Consider the following 15961-nt stretch of genomic DNA (forward strand, 5'->3'; position numbering starts at 1 on the left):
CCAATCAAAAAGCAACAAAACCTATTGACAATGCTCGCGTCATTTTAAATAAAATTCACTTATCTTTGTCTACAGCAAGTTTACGGCGTCTTTTCCCCTCATTTATTCTCAGCATTTGACCATTTTGGTGTCTTGTTATTGTAAAAAACAACTTGACGTCAGTTTTTTATGCGTTTTTCCTCATATTGATGATAAACTTCGTCATAACATTGTCAAAGTGTACAGCGGAACCACTTTGACGAAGTTATGATGCAATTATCATCAATAAGAGGACAGACGCATAAAAAAACTGATGTAAATTTGTTAAATAACAAACTCGGCGCGTCGTTTCTACTCGCTTGTTATTTATCATCTCGTATCCTACGCATTTTAGGTGTGAACGGTCCAATCAATAACAAAAGTGCACCGACTCAGTTCAATCTATTTGACATGTATACCGGTTCGCCAGCGGAGAAATTTGAAAACGCAGCTTTATTTTTACGATTAGATCTACCGTCCGCACTAATCCGTCACGAAAACGGAGCTTTTCGAAAACGCTCTTGAATTGAAACCAAAGGCTGAATTTGAAAAGCGCAAGGTTTTCATTTTTGTGTGGACGCAAAACATTTTGACAACGGAGCTTTTCGAAAACGATGTCGTCACTATTATCATGTGAGTCCCTGACCTATTTTTCCTCAACAACAATTTCAAAATGACCGGTTATTGTTGCGTTTTGAAAATTCTCCGGCGTAGTGTGGACGGGGCATGACAGTTTATAACAGAGTAAACGGTACCGGATTGCAAACAAACTGCTCGCTCACCACGGTTTTCTTCGCCTTAAACAGCACCTGGCAAAAGAACTGCTCGATAAACTAGTTCCTCAAACGGTAGAGTTGTCATGGCGTTTTGTACTCGTTTGTTTTTTCATTATTTAAGTTGGTATCAATAATTCTTAACACACTTTTAAAGTGTATAATTTCCTCGAATTTAAGAAGGAAACAAACACCTTATTCACGGTCTGTTTGCTCTTATCTAAAATGTTAATCACTCTGTGACAGCAAAGATATAATTAAGACTGTGAAGCTGCCACGTATGAAAAGAAACAACCTTACGTGTGGTGTTTAATGCACTATAATACAAAAATGCAATTATGGTCGTGATGTCAATTATAAAACGACATGCTGACAAACGACTAACATGCGATCAGGCGTTTTTGATTTCAGGTTAATTACCAGACGACCCAGTTTTCTTATCGACTGGTTTATATGCTACACCACAAAACATGCAGACAAATACGGACTGTTTACGATCCACTCAGCCGCCGGCTCACTGACATAATTTAAATAATTATTCACAATCAAATTCAACTGTCGACTTCATAATGGTCGCCAAGAATGGAAACATCTTGACATCTACACGAGCTACATACACAAGCGCCCTGAAGCACTAAATACCACCTCGTGGCAGTGTCTTGCTTGACAACTTGAGAAGAGAGCGACAGCTTGTCGTCAAAATCAAAACGAAAAGGGAAAACGAACACGTTTCTCGTGCTTGCTAATCAGTATTAAATGCATATTCATGTACAATTTGTTCCTTGAGATGTTTTCAAAATCATCACTTTCACCATAATGACAGTATAAATAGACTTCCTATAAGTAAGTATAATCAAAGGCAAATTCTACGGGTTAAGGCTCAGTTTGGAGAACGATTATCTCTCACATTTAGATGATCGTTTGAGAAAACTCACATCATTATTTATAATCAGTTGAATCTATCTTTTGTGTTTTAGTATGAAATGATTGAGGGATAAATGTATCACAAAATTTGAAATTGTAATTTTGTGCCGGAAACTTTAATGGGATAAATATTTTGTCAAAAACTCATGAAAATTAACTGCTTTTTGCAATAAAAGCGGGCTCGACATTTTGTTACTCAATATTTTATTACTCAGTGGAACCAGAGAGTCATTTTTCTCAAGTGAGAGAGCAAACCGTGGTAAACAAAACAAAACGAGAGTGGAACACTTCATTCCATTGGACAAATCGACGATTAAACAAACTGCTCCAGGAAATAGCGTTGCCTGTTAGCATAAAAATTAGAATTTAATGACTTTTGTTTTAGAAACTTGTTCTGTTCTTGTTCGCCACACAGACAAAACATTGGTCTTGATAACGTAGAACAATTCTTTTCCATTACGGTTTGATCGGCGACAAGTAAGTATCAAATAAGTTTATGGGTAGCTTGCGATTCTGTTATTTAATATTTAGTATTTTTCGCATCCCCAATCGTTTCGATATAATCATGATGACTAAAATTGAAACCGCGATTTGATATTAGTCCATCGCGGAAGAAGACAAAAGAAATTTGTTTATTGTTTATTAACTCATGATTCAATCTTTCGACTGTAAAATAACCACATTGAATTCTTCTTAGTTATGGTTATCTCTTACTAAAAATTCAACATTTCTATTTTCTGTTTTCAGGTTGTGTCATTTCGACGTTTTTTCTCACAGATAATCGCGCAAGCCTTGGGTCACATAAAGGTAAGCGTAAGATATCTTAGCCAAGATTAATGAGCTGTACTGTTTCGATGAGGAACGTTGGAAAAAGTCGCCAACAGTAACAGAATACCTAACCGCAATTGTTGACACCCACAGGCACGTAAAATAACTTAAGTAAGTTTGAATTCCCGTTTCTGTCTTGAACGCATTAGTTGGTTTATTTAAGACCACACGCTACCGTTATCTTCGGCGAGAATAACAAAAAAATAAATTCACATATAACATTTTTTATCAAGTGCAGCGAGATAACAGAACTGATAATTATGAATTTGAAAATTAAATTGGACTACGCTTAGTTTGTTTTGAAGTACCATGGTTGAAGATAAAATGTGGTCCGATTTCATCAAATTCAATTCAGTAGCAGATGAGACAGTAGCGTACCAGTTTAAACAATCATCCGCCCTAGACTGATTTTGAAATACTTTTGTTCCCTGGATTCTTGCATTTGTTTTGATGGTTTAGCAAGAGAAAGAAGGGCATGTTTCAAATTTTAAATTGTTGCCGGTTTTTCGACCATTCTTTTAGCGGTAATATCGAATATTTTATAATCGTGCAAATATGAGAAAGCGATCAGAAGTGGAAACATGTGTGGTGAGGTGACTCTAGTCTGAATCCATTCAACACCTGACCGCTAACAGACAAACAACAGAAGGATCGGAAACACGGTAACACTGGACAAGATTCGTATACGAAGACTGTAAAGGAGCTTGATAAAGGGTCAGTAGTTATCTGCATATCTTAAACATGATAAACGCGCTCATAATGGCTGGAAATTGTTGCAAGACTACTTTTCCAGAGGTTCAGGTACCTACACGATTCTCTATACAGACTTGTGCCCAACGCAGAAGTCTTCGGCGTCTACTCTGAAGTGCTCAAAAGAGAACGTATTGCCCAGGAAATGAATTAACCTTCACAAGAGCAAAGGAAATGGCACCCAGGTTTGAAGTCTCTCAACGAGTAACCTTCCCCACATTAACCAAGTAGTTGGCGAGGAGAAAAGTATTTAATATAAAGGAGGAAAATCAGGGAACTAGAGCCACACCAAGGGAGCTACAGCAGAGGAGGAAGCAGAAGGTCAGACAAAAATCCATGGCGGTGTTTAAGATAAGGAGATAACATCCACATCATAGGTCACCAACGCTCAGCTATTGGAGAAGAATGTTACAACTGCCGTAATGACCCTACAGAAAGACCTGGCCGTGGTGTAACAGGGGGTACCCTGTGTTGTGCTAGCTTACCTGAAGTGTTTAAGTTAGTTACGTGTAAGATGCTGATGTTGGTTATTTAAGATGGTTTCTCGAAGTAAACAGGTGTCGTTCGCTGAAGACTAGTTTAAACCCAAATAACTCGACATGGCGACAGCGGGGAAATTCCCAATAGCCTTTAAACCGAAGAAGAATCAGAAAAAAAACGTAAATAAGGGAGACCAAGCTCCAAACGAAGCCGGAATTCAAGCTGAACAACCACAAGTAGTTGAAGAGCCCAACAAAGCTGGCGCCCACAAGTCGCCGCCCTGCACAGCAGTCCACGGTTCAACAGATACCCATAGCGAGTTACCGAGCTCCACCAACTGAAAAATTCCACTTTAAATCCGAAGAATAGTCCCGCTGGATCAAGCGTTTCGAACGATTTCGAAAAGCGACTGGACTCGACCAAAAGGATGGAAGTGAACTGACTGACGGCATCGTAGTTTCATTCAGACCAACGACTGAAGAAGCGAAGCAGTAAAGGGCGTTTGAAGTTCATTTCGTGGTAAAGAGAAATGTAATATTTGAAAGAGCGAAGTTCAACCTAAGAAGTCAACAAGTTGGTGAGTCAGTAGATAATTTCATAACAGATTTGTATTGTCTTGCTGAATACTGCGAATTTGGAACACTAAGAGACGATCTCATGCGAGATGGAATCGTAGTAAGGATAAAAGACAAAAAGCTCTCTGAACAAGTGCAACTGGATTCTAAGTTGACTTTAGAGAAAGATATTACAAAATCCAGGCAGTCGGAGACAGTTAAGAGGCAGCAAACATTTCTACAAGAAGCCAAATCCGACCCACCACCAGCTCATGTGGACTGTTTATCCAAAGGAAAGGGAAAGGATTCTAAAGAAGATATGAAGAAGCAAAAAAAAAAACCCCAAGCCTAAAAGTGGGAAGACTCCTGAAGCACAATGGTCAAGGTGCCTGGGTCAATCACACCCAAGGACATAATGTCCTGCCAGGAAATCAAAATCTAACAAGTGTTCCAAAGTGCGACATTGGACAAAGGCCTGCAGATCTCAATCAGACAAGAGAGTGGCTGAAGTGAATTTTCCTGGAAGACACGATGAAGAAGAGCTCTTCGTGCTTGAACTCACTGAACTATCTCCTGTCCAAGGAAGTACAAGGGATTCATGGAAAGTTTAAGTCTCAATCAATGGACCGCTAGCAGAATTTAAATTGGATACCAGCGCTTATGTAACAGTAATTCCAGCTAGCCTGTTTCACAGTCTGTAAACAGCTCCATCAGCTCAGCGGGACCACCACGCTACTCATGTCGTATTCAGAGTTTACCAACGCACTGATTGGTGCGCTCCCATGGTGGTGACGCCCAAAAGCGATATTCGGAGTCTGTGCGGATCTTAGCAAGCTAAGCGAGTAAGTCAAGGGAGAGAACCACCCGCTTCCAGCAGTACACACAACTCTCGGCAGATTAGTAGGTTCAAGAGTGTTCTGTAAACTTGACGGGATTTTGGCAGATGAAGCTAGCGTGGGAATCAAGACCATTGACAGCATTCATTACTCCATGGGGCCGTTTCTATTTCAACGTGTTGTCCTTAGGAATCAGCTCTGGTTCAAAGAAATTCCAGAAGAATATAAGTCAGATCTCGAAGGATTAGACGGCGTGGAGTGCAATAAAGATAACATTTTAGTCCATGGCAAAGACCAAAATGAACGTAATCAAAGGTTAGAAGCAGTACTCAAGCGTCTGGTTGGGGCAGACGTGACAGTTTCTTCGACACGTCATTAGCTTCAGTGGAATTGAGGCGGATCTTGAAAAGCTGCAAGTAATTGCTGACCTACCGCCACCTCAGAACATAAAAGAAGTGAGAAAATTTCTTGACATGGTGAGCCAACTAAGCAAGTTTTCTGAGCACCTCGCTGAAGACACAAGAAGTATCAGAGACCTTCTTTCACAAAGTGAACCAATGGACATGGGGAAGTGACCGAGTAACAGAAGCATTTTAGGATATGAAATCTCCAGTATAGGAGCTGTACGATCCGAACAAGGAGACCAAAGTGGCAGCTTACGCTTCTTCCTTTGGCCTAGGCCATTTTTTCAAACTCTAACCTGACAACTCCTGGTGACCCGTCTCATTCATATTGAGAGTGATGGCTCCCACTGAAACCAGATACGCACAAATCGAAAAAAAAAAAACGTTTTAGTACTCACATGGGCATGCGAACGATCCTGGGAGGACATCGTGGGAACATCGATCTCTGCAGAAACAGACCATAAACTTCTAGTGCCACTCCTGAGTACTCGTACAGTGGACCAACTTTCGCCGAGGATCGAAAGATTTAGAATGCGATGGATGAGATTCCACTTTAAAGAGCTCAACCATGTTCCAAGAAAGAAGATGTCCATAGCCGATGCGCTTTCAAGACTCCAAGCCCGAAGCTAAACAGTGAAGTCAACAACTGACGTTGAAGAAATGAATGCACACATCAGAAGCGTGACCTCATCACTGCTTGCCTCAGACGCGAGACTACAGCAGATCATGGAAGCACAGGAGGAGAACCCCTGTCTGTAGACAGATCAAAGTGTACTGCTGTGAAGGATGGCCTGAGAAGTATTCATTAAACGATGCTATTAAACCCTACTGGTCAAGAAGGGGTCAACACTCTGCTCAAGGTATCCAGGATTGTAATTCCTTCTTCCATACGCCTTGAGATACTGGATAAGATCCATGAAGGGCACCAAGAAAGCACTTAATAGCGCAAGCGGGCTAAAGTGGTGGACAAGAGTCAGCAGAGAAATCCAGGATCTGGTGCAACAGTACAAAGTTTGAACTCTACAAAGGGACAACAAGCCCGAACCGCTTATCTCGACACCGTCCCTGGCAAGTCATAGCCACCGTCCTCTTCAAGCTGAAAGACATCGACTATAGATTACATCCCAAGACACGTGGGAGTAGTAGCTATGCAGAGGATTACATGGTCAAGTGGGTTTATTAGAGCAGTCGATCTTTGTCTTTCAAGGGATTTCAGACCAAGTGCGATCTCACTTCGACTGTGCAGAATTTTCCTATTTTGCTAAGGAACGGGGATTCAGGCATACCACAAGTAATCTAGATTTTCCCAAATAAATGGAGAAGTTGAGCGAGGAGTTAGTGAAGAATCTTCTGACAAAGGAAAGAGACCCTGCTAAAGCATTACTAGCCAACAGATCAACAGCACTAGCATGCAAGTTCTCTCCTGCCCAGTTACTGATGGGAGGGCAGATAAGGAACAGTGTTCCAGCATTTCATACCCAGCTGAACCCACAGTGGCCTGACTTAGAAAACATGCCTGCACGAGAGAGCATGAGCAAGTTGAAGCAGGAAATAGTGTTCAACATCAGGCACAAGGCCAAGCCCTTGCCTTTAACTGAACCGGGTACAGACGTTTTCGTCAAGGACCTTCAGCTGTCAGGAAAAGTCATCGAGGCAGTATCGGCACCTCGACACCACAATAGCGTACCAAGTTTCCGCATTGGACAAAGCTGCAACACCTGTTCGAAAGGACATTCCCTCTACAAAAGGAGACATTCCAGTACCCACTGTATCACCTATTCTTGCGACCAGGCCTAAGTGAATTATAAGACCATCCCTCGAAGTTAGAGAGAATCTAGGCTTAGCTTGAGATGACGCAGTGTCATAACATCACTGTAGATCTTTGGTCAGTCTTCTCATAATCTGTTCGTTTACCCAGATTTTATACTCTCGGACGATAGGGTGAAGATGTTGGGGCAGTTCGGACATAAAAAGAGTACTTATGGGTATTAACGCTAGACGAAAAACGTTGAAATTGGATTAGATGCTGCATATTAGCTCGCGTATTATGGGAAAATTCGGACTCGCGTAATTTGGGAATGGTATCCTAACATTGCCGGTCTTGATCTTAAAAAATATTGTCAATCAGAGATCCTTCTACGTGACGCAAGGTCCCCAGGTTTGATATCATGGCATTGACACGGCTGGTTCGGCGATGGTCACTGCTTACAAAAGGTGCCACGCGACCTTCAACAGACTCCACACAGTTGATGTCTTTCGGCTTGTAAGGGGACCTGGCAACGGATCCGTATTCACCTACCGGACGAACAAGGCTCAAATAAGCCCGTTCCTTAATAGCAAGAGAACAAAATGTCAAGTTCCTTTGAAGTACTCCAAGAAGCCTGTTTGCCTTCTCCTTTACCTCCAGATTTGCTTGGTCCAATTGAGGAAGCTGGTAATGTAGACCCCCAGATATTTCTGGAACGTGACCCCCTCCGGAAAGGTGTTGCACAGCGTGAGCGAGTAAGATGCTTAAGGGTTATGGACATAATGTAGCATTTGCGTGCAAGATTCTTGTTGGTGAAAGATGGCGTCTTGAAGTAAACATGTGTTGTTCATTGAAGACTACTTTAAACCAAAATAATTCGACATTCTGTACGATCAGCAAATAGAGGACTGAAAGCTTCGATCAGAAAAAGGACCACACCAATGTTATGACCAAGTTCCAGGTGAAAGCTAATCCCTGTCATACAATGACCGTATTCCTGTCCTCTAAAGACTATTGTAGAGATTAACGCAATCACCACTATTATGACAGAATTATCCCAGTTCACAGCACAGGTATCTTATCCCTTCACGATAGAGGATTACTTGTTTTAGTGGTCACACTACCAACACGCAACGATACTTCTGAGGAAGGACATTGATAAAATCCAACTGCAGCAAAGAAACCTCCACGATAGACAAGAAAAACGTCCTTAACGATTTTGGATAAAAAATATGAGGGCCTTGAAACCTTCAACTGAAGCCGTACATTACGTGCATCACTTACTGGACTCCATAGCTCTTATCCGTGCATTACACGAGATACCAGCCGTTTATTCCAAACATGACCTTCTGGCAGGAAGAAAGAAAGCAAGCTGCGTCGCAATTGGGTAAAGCCTACCAGCCACAAGCATTTCTCCCAAATCTGTCGCCACTCTAAAGTTTCAGCTACGAATTGCAGCCGTCGACATCGCAAGTTATTGGATGATATGGTCAGCCCCAAGAAACCACACCAAAGACTCCAAATCATTTTATATCATCTCAAAATCAAAACACAACTATCTTATAGCTACGTGGATTGGCTGCTACGAAACCTGCTACACCTGTCTTCTACAAACTGCGTTAGCCAGGTTACTTGTTTAAAGTCAAGAAGTGTCTGTGTGGGTCTAATCTGAACCTGATAACCAGCGCTCATACATACGAAAGGCATTTGCAGAACCCTCACGCTTCAAGGTCCAACAAACTAAAATAGCGTCCCAACGTAAGGAGAGAAAGGGGACAAAACAGTGAGACTAAGAGATTACAAAGAGTAATATTTGCCCTTTCGCCTATCAAAGTAGACACTAAAAGTGCCTCTTAAGTGGACGCTCTCGCCATACCTAACATCTGCAATCCTCTTGGATCGGTGACTTTTGCAGACTTCTACCTTCGCAATTTAGTACGACTTCTACCTTCGCAAGTCGGTGTCCTTGTTGGTCCAGATCACTACTTCTCTTTCGTTATTAGCTGGATATGTGTGAGAGGGGCAACTGCTGAGTCACTAGTTGCTGGATCGGAACCCGCAGAATCTAGTTCAGGATACACCTCTTTAATGCTGACAATTTTAGAGAACAGCGAAGTCACTGCAAGTTTAAAATGGTTCTGGGAACGGGTATCCATGGGCATAACCAAAGCTGAGAATCCAACCATGTCACTAAGGGGCTAAACTTTGATGGGGAAAACTATGAGGTGAAACTCCGTGGAAGAAAGGTCACCAGTCATTGGGAAATATTATGGCCAAGCTGTGAAACGACGCAGACGCATCTTAAGGAAGTTGAAACGAGACCCCGACAAAGCTGAGGCTTATTGTAATGCAATCAAATAATAAGTAAAGAGAGACTTTGTAGAGGAGGCACCTGAGCAAAGTAGTAACGATGGAGTCGTACGGTATTTGCCACATCATGCCGTGCTTTGCATTGAAACGAAGACAACAAAGTGTCGATACTTCTGGGAAGGGAGAGGATGGCGTTTTTCTCAATAACGGTGTAATTCCGGGTTATGCAACACATCCTTAGCTCGCCTCTTTACTCATCCACTTCTGTGCGCATAGAGTTGGCCTGATAGCAGATGTCGGGAAGACGTTTCCTCTAGAAAAACTGGCTCTTAACGATGGCGATGTACACCAATACTTGTGGAGAAGTCGGTCCAAGATAAAGGGACCACTAAAAACAATTGAAATTTGGGCTGAGGTCTAGTTCATTTCCTTTAATTATGACAGTCCATGCCCATGCGCGAAGAACCAAATTGATCATTTCGCTATTTCACCCAGATGGAGGTCATCATTCCAAGATGTACAAGTCAAAAGAGGGGCGGACGAAGGATATGACCATCACTTGCTTGTTGCAGAGGCAAAAATTAAGCTATTAGCTCACAAGAGACCCCCATCAGGAGGTCATTGATATGATGTCAGCAACCTGAAGGATCCGCAATGTCTTGATGAATTCCGTCTTGTCCTGCAAAATAGATTTGAGGCACTCTATCAGTTGATGTAAGACCAACAACAACACGAAGAAAACGGACACCACAATTCCCATGGAGACCAAGAACAACATACCGATGGAGCAACAAATAGGAAGTGGATGGTGATCAAGCAAGCATATGTAGATACATGTGACAGTCTTTGGTAGAACTAGTTCCGAAAGATCTGGATCACATCAGATACCTGGAACAAAGTAGACGAAAGACGAGATGAGAAAGAGAAACTTAACCAGGCAGTGACTAGGCAGCAGAAGAGACAAACACTCTGAGAGACAAGTACTCTGAGAAATGCAGAGAAGTGAAGAGATGTTACCAATAGACAAAGGAACTTATGCTAACAACTTGGCCAGAGATGCAGAGGGAGCAGCTGGAAAAGGTGACATAAAGATACTATAACATCACACGCAAACGCAGTGGCCATAGAAGAAACATAGACCGCCCAATTAGAGACAATACTGGAAGCATGCTCGCCAAACTGAATACTGAACTTGAAGAATGGCGTAGTCACTTTACAACAGCACTCAACGGGGACACACCTGTAGAAGCCCCCGAACTACAGACTAACCAAAAAATACGAGTTGACATCGGCACAATTACCAAGGAAGAGATTAAACGGGCACTGACGAGATTAAAAAGAAATTCAACTTTAAAAATATACCTGCAGATGGTGAAGTGCGCGCGCTAAACAAGTGTAAGAGACGCAAATGTTTGAGTTACCGGGAAGATGACAGGAAAAAGTGTAACAAGCACCATAAAAGTTTTCAAAAAAGATGAAAAGATGAATTCAACTTTAAACATGTACCTGCAGATGGTGAAGTGCGCGCGCTAAACAAGTGCAAGATACGCAAATGTTTGACTTACCGGGAAGATGACAGGAAAAAATGTAACAAGCACCATAAAAGTTTTCAAAAGAGATGAAAACAACTCATTTAACTTTTAAAGACGCATGGCTACCCCTAAATTTTATGTTATAAAATGGCAGTGGCAAGCGTATTCAACAAGTGATTAGCTTCTGGTTGTGAAGAAAAGCTATTTAGACTGTCTTTTGTCTAGACCAGAGGAGAGCCTCTGCTACGATTTTGTAATTAAAAACATACCAGGAGTGGTTTTTATGTTACCATTTGCCATGTAGTTTAAAGACTTTTATAAATGTGTTTGGAGACGGGCGGTGGCCTCATGGTTAGTGTGCTCGTCTCCGGATCGAGTTGTCTGGTTTCGAGCCCTGGCCGGGACATTGTGTTGTGTTCTTGGGCAAGACACTTTACTCTCACAGTGACTCTCTCCACCCAAGTGTATAAATGGGTACCGGCGAATTTAATGCTGGGGGGTAACCCTGCGATGGACTAGCATCCCATCCAGGGCGGAGTAGAAATACTTGTAGTCGCTTCATGCTGCCGAAACCCGGATAAAGTCCGGCCTGATGGGCCCCTTGACTCGTATGCAGACTTTTAAATTATCTTTACTTATAAATGTGTGTGCATTTCTGAAGGTAAATGCGAATTGAAATCTCTGAAGAAATATCTTTTCCTTCTTTTTCAGAAAAAATACTGACGCCAGCAATTTTTTTTCGAGATTCAAGGCTAATTATCTCGGACAAATGCGTCGCTACCCCCTAGTTTTCTTTGTGGGTTCCAGTAGTCCTTGCTAAGATCTTCTTTTTCCATATGGTCCTACTTTGGAGTAACGACTTTTGTATTTACTAGGCACCATCCTTAAGTTTATCTCAAGACACTAGGCAAAGGGGGTATGAGGGTTGGTCGGGTTGATAGACAGAGATACTTACTATTTTTTAAAGATGATTTGTTTTTTAATAAGCTATGCTGGTCATCGGCGTTATCTTATTTTTTAGAATTTGGATTTCAAAAGGAATCATGGCTCAGTTTTCTCGCATTCTTGCTGCCACCGTGCTTCTTATGTTTGGTAAGTGTTACAGTTTTTTAACCAATCCCTCCCGGCCTGACGGTGATCATCAATACAGGAATATGCCAGCAGGTGTCTTTCCGACAAGTAGTATAAGTGTACAGCGAACTGTAATATGATCTGCAAACCTTGATCTTTCATGAAAGAGGAGGAAGTAACTGGCTCTTTATTCGTTTGCCAGTTTCATAAAGGGCTGAGTATTCTTACTTAAATACAATGGCTTTATATAATTGCTTGCCTCTGGAGTTCGTCAATAACCTTTTATTGAGATATCGTTGATTTGAGGCGAAATGTTTGTCGTCGATCGGCTTTAAGCAGGTATTTAAAAAAGATGTGACCTTTCGTGCTGTGTCGGGCGCCCTGGATTTCCCTCTAATTTCCCATTTTACATTGGCCATTGTCCTCGTGGGGGCGGGGCGGGAAGTGGGCTAGGAGGTAATCTGTAATGAATGAGATGAATTTAAACAGCTCATTAGTTTAAGGTGAATCGGAACCTTATTAGCCTTACATCTTTACATTTATCTCTTCTCCTGCAGTTGTTGAGACTTACTGTTGGTCATGTGGCGGAGTAGAATACAGATGTTGTGGGTAAGTGTAATTCTTACATTTCTAGCCTGCACGCAGAAGTGGTTGGAGAGGGGAAAAACGCTAGGAAGAAGAAGAAGGAATTAGAACGGAGCTTTTCGCATAACGCCCACCGGCAATTTCCACATTATCCAATTTCAGCAACTGTCAATTATTGACAGTATGTCCACCAATCACAAACTAAAGCGCAATTCTCGCAAGGATTTAGTCAATTTACAAAATATGTAAAGTTATAGGTCAAGTCGAGCAAGGTTATATAATAAGAGTAAAATGATTAACTTTGTCTTATTGCAACATAAACCCAGGAGAGAGCACCAGCCGCCCCGTCCTGTGGGGATACCCGTTTGCGTGTACGTCAGAAGACTAAAATGCCCATTCGCCACGTCAAAACTATTGCTTTTAATTTATTTTTACAGAAAGAACTCTTACACCCCTTCCACTCACGTTTGCTGCTCTCGAAGCGTTTTTCGAAAGCCGTCTCAGTGCTGTGGTAGCAAGCCATATTACCCTTCCTATCAGGTCTTTTATTTACACTATACAGGAAATTTTAGATACAATTTACATTTAAAGTAAAGAAGATTAATCGTAAAAAAATGTGAAAATATAAAGCTGTATGAAAATAAAATTTATTTATGCCCCATTATTTTTACAAGGCATGTCCAACTCTCACTCGTTGCGTCGGTTGACCAAAGCCAGGACAGATTTATTACTAATAACTAGGTAATTTATTGAGGAGCATAAAAGCATTTATTTGGTAAATAAATATCCTATGTGAACGGTGGGCAAAGAAGCAAGAGCTTTCTGGTTGGACACCGTCATGGTCAAGTAAATGGCAGCAAAAAAAAAAAAAAAGAAAAAAAGAAAAAAGAAATCAGCTAAGCTACATGTAGATCTATATACACTACATTACAACATACATACACTACATTCGTACCCATATACTAACAAAACCAAGCAGCTAAGTGAAACATGGCAGCAGCAAAATCAAGTCTAATTTAATTACTCAGAAGGTGGCATTTCTACTCTTTCTTAAAGATATTGTTGATATTATATCGTTTTAGAAGCTATCCATTCTGAGTACAACTGAGCAAAAATAGGCGTTTTCTTGATAACAAAGCTAAAATCGTTTCTTTTCTTGAAAACCTTACATTTGCCGATCTATGCAACTGATTTTTATTACCAAGTGTTGTTTTAAAATTACCTCTTTTTTTTTTGCTGATCAGGACTGTTGCTATGAACGTGTGGGAATCGTCGTAAGAAACAAAGGCCGCTGCAAGGAAAGCGACAAGGATGGGAACATTTACTAAGAGAGATGCTCTACAAAATGCAGACGCACAATAATGAAGAAACGCCAATGACTAGCTGCTAAGTGTTGTGGGTGGGGTTAGCTGACAAACTGCCAATACTTAAGCTGAAAAGGATGAATAAAAATCGCTTACCTGAATATGAACAGATGTTGTATATGCATATTGTTAAAGGAGGTCAATCAAAATTTTATGTCTTCGCTAATAAAAGCCTCCCACTAGGTTTAGCCATTCGTCTCCAAAGAAGCCCAAAATTCGACATCTTTGCCGCCATTTTGAAGAGTACTCAGCAGCCAGGCTGCGTTTTCGTGACGTCATTCCGTCCAAGAGATTTTGTCCTAATGGCTTCCGACAAGTCTTTAAACTACCACTCTAGGTTATGGCTGCTCTTGAACCGTATTATTTTGAGCCAAACATGCTTCAAACTCAGAAAATGATAGCAGTGAAAATAGTGAAGTGAATAATCGCTTGGAAAGAATACACTTTGCTGACCTTGCCGGTGAAGAATGCCAAGTCAATTGCAGGGTTTTCTCCTTCCCACCAATTTCGGGTCGGACGGAATGACGTCGCATAAACACGGCCTGGCTGCCAAGTGCAGTTTCAAACTGGAGGCCTCAAGAGTCGAATTTTTGGCTCCTTTCGGGACGAATTTCGTCAGGATAAAAGGCACGTTACATGCTGATACTTTGGTGAGTGGAAAAGCTGAATGTTTACTTGCTATAGGTGAATACAAAAAAGTAAGCTTTTTGGAGTGGGGGCTGCTGGTCGGGACGATGCGATATTTTCGGGCGAAAGTTTACTTCAAGGGCGGGAGAGCCCCGGCTCTCTCATATATTTGCCACTGCAACGATGTCTGCAATCTCTGAGGTGGCTGGCCTACAAAAGAAAGTCTACCCCAGCAAACGTTGCAACAACGATCGTTTCGATCCTTGAAGAGTTGTTTACATATGATCAGAGAGATCGCAATACGTCTTCATGAGCTTCTTTGCAGCAAGAAGATTGAGGAAGTAATTTCACAAAGCATTAGTGAGGTTAGGGTTTACTAACAAGATGTAATTGAAAGCCATCCGGAACAGAATCAGATAAACAAACAAGCAAACAAAGGAATGAACAAACGAAAATGAATGAATGAATGAATGAATGAATGATTATAACATGGCCTTTGCGAAGCGCGCGTACTGATTGGCTAATACGCTCGATCCATTTGCCCGCGGGTTGCACGCTAATGACAGTTTGGTTATTTGTACCTTTTTTCGGCTATTTTTTTGAACAATGTTGACACTTTTTAAAACATGATTCCTATTTTTCTTCTTAAATATGGAAAAATGTAATAATTCTTCCGGAGATATAGAAGATTATTCCTGTGAGTCACTAAATTTCGTGCTCAAGTTCTTTGCTGGGCCTCCACTTGAGAGATTTGCTAATTTAAGCGAGCAGCTGGTTGAACAAAGGCACTCGGCACTCGGAGACGGACCAATAAAACAATAAACTGGTCTGTATCAACCTTTCGAGGTTAGTTATGCATATCGGAAATTGTAGAGAGAATTCTTCAGCGATTTGCTGACAATAAAATTCAGCACAAGCTTTCATTGTAGAACATTTCTGACGTCGAAAGCCATATAAATACTTTCGGTGAACAAGACTTGTACCTGAGAGTTTAAATAAATTTCTGTTTTAAATGAAGCCTTACGTACAAAATTCTTCTGTTCCAAAAACGTTAAAGCTAATACTTCTAAGCTTTTTTAGTTTTAAAGTGTATATGACACGAAAAATAATTTCCGCTTATTTGAAAGGCCTCTCAAAATACAGAATGGCGTTTTTCTA

General features: G+C 41.3%; 1 protein-coding gene and 1 long non-coding RNA gene across 2 annotated transcripts; both read left to right on the plus strand.

Annotated features, from left to right (window-relative positions):
- Positions 1-1615: 1615 nt before the first annotated feature.
- Positions 1616-14283, plus strand: LOC110052564 (uncharacterized). The gene is made up of 7 exons (XR_016203973.1): positions 1616-1634; positions 2131-2192; positions 2463-2522; positions 12178-12248; positions 12785-12836; positions 13250-13352; positions 14057-14283. It is a non-coding gene; the product is annotated as an uncharacterized LOC110052564 (long non-coding RNA).
- On the plus strand, positions 4681-8206 carry LOC149098379 (uncharacterized). The gene has a single exon (XM_089278603.1). The coding sequence runs from the start codon at positions 6882-6884 to the stop codon at positions 7362-7364; it is 483 nt and encodes a 160-aa protein (XP_089134729.1). The 5' UTR covers positions 4681-6881; the 3' UTR covers positions 7365-8206.
- Positions 14284-15961: the final 1678 nt, after the last annotated feature.

The sequence above is a fragment of the Orbicella faveolata genome, unplaced genomic scaffold (assembly GCF_042242905.1).
Source record: "Orbicella faveolata isolate gen_17 unplaced genomic scaffold, um_ofav_v1 contig_46, whole genome shotgun sequence".
In the NCBI taxonomy this organism is placed as follows: Eukaryota; Metazoa; Cnidaria; class Anthozoa; order Scleractinia; family Merulinidae; genus Orbicella; species Orbicella faveolata.

Coding starts and splice junctions, on each gene's coding strand:
- LOC149098379 (XM_089278603.1), top strand. CDS start 6,882: ATGGAGAAGTTGAGCGAGGAGTTAGTGAAGAATCTTCTGACAAAGGAA.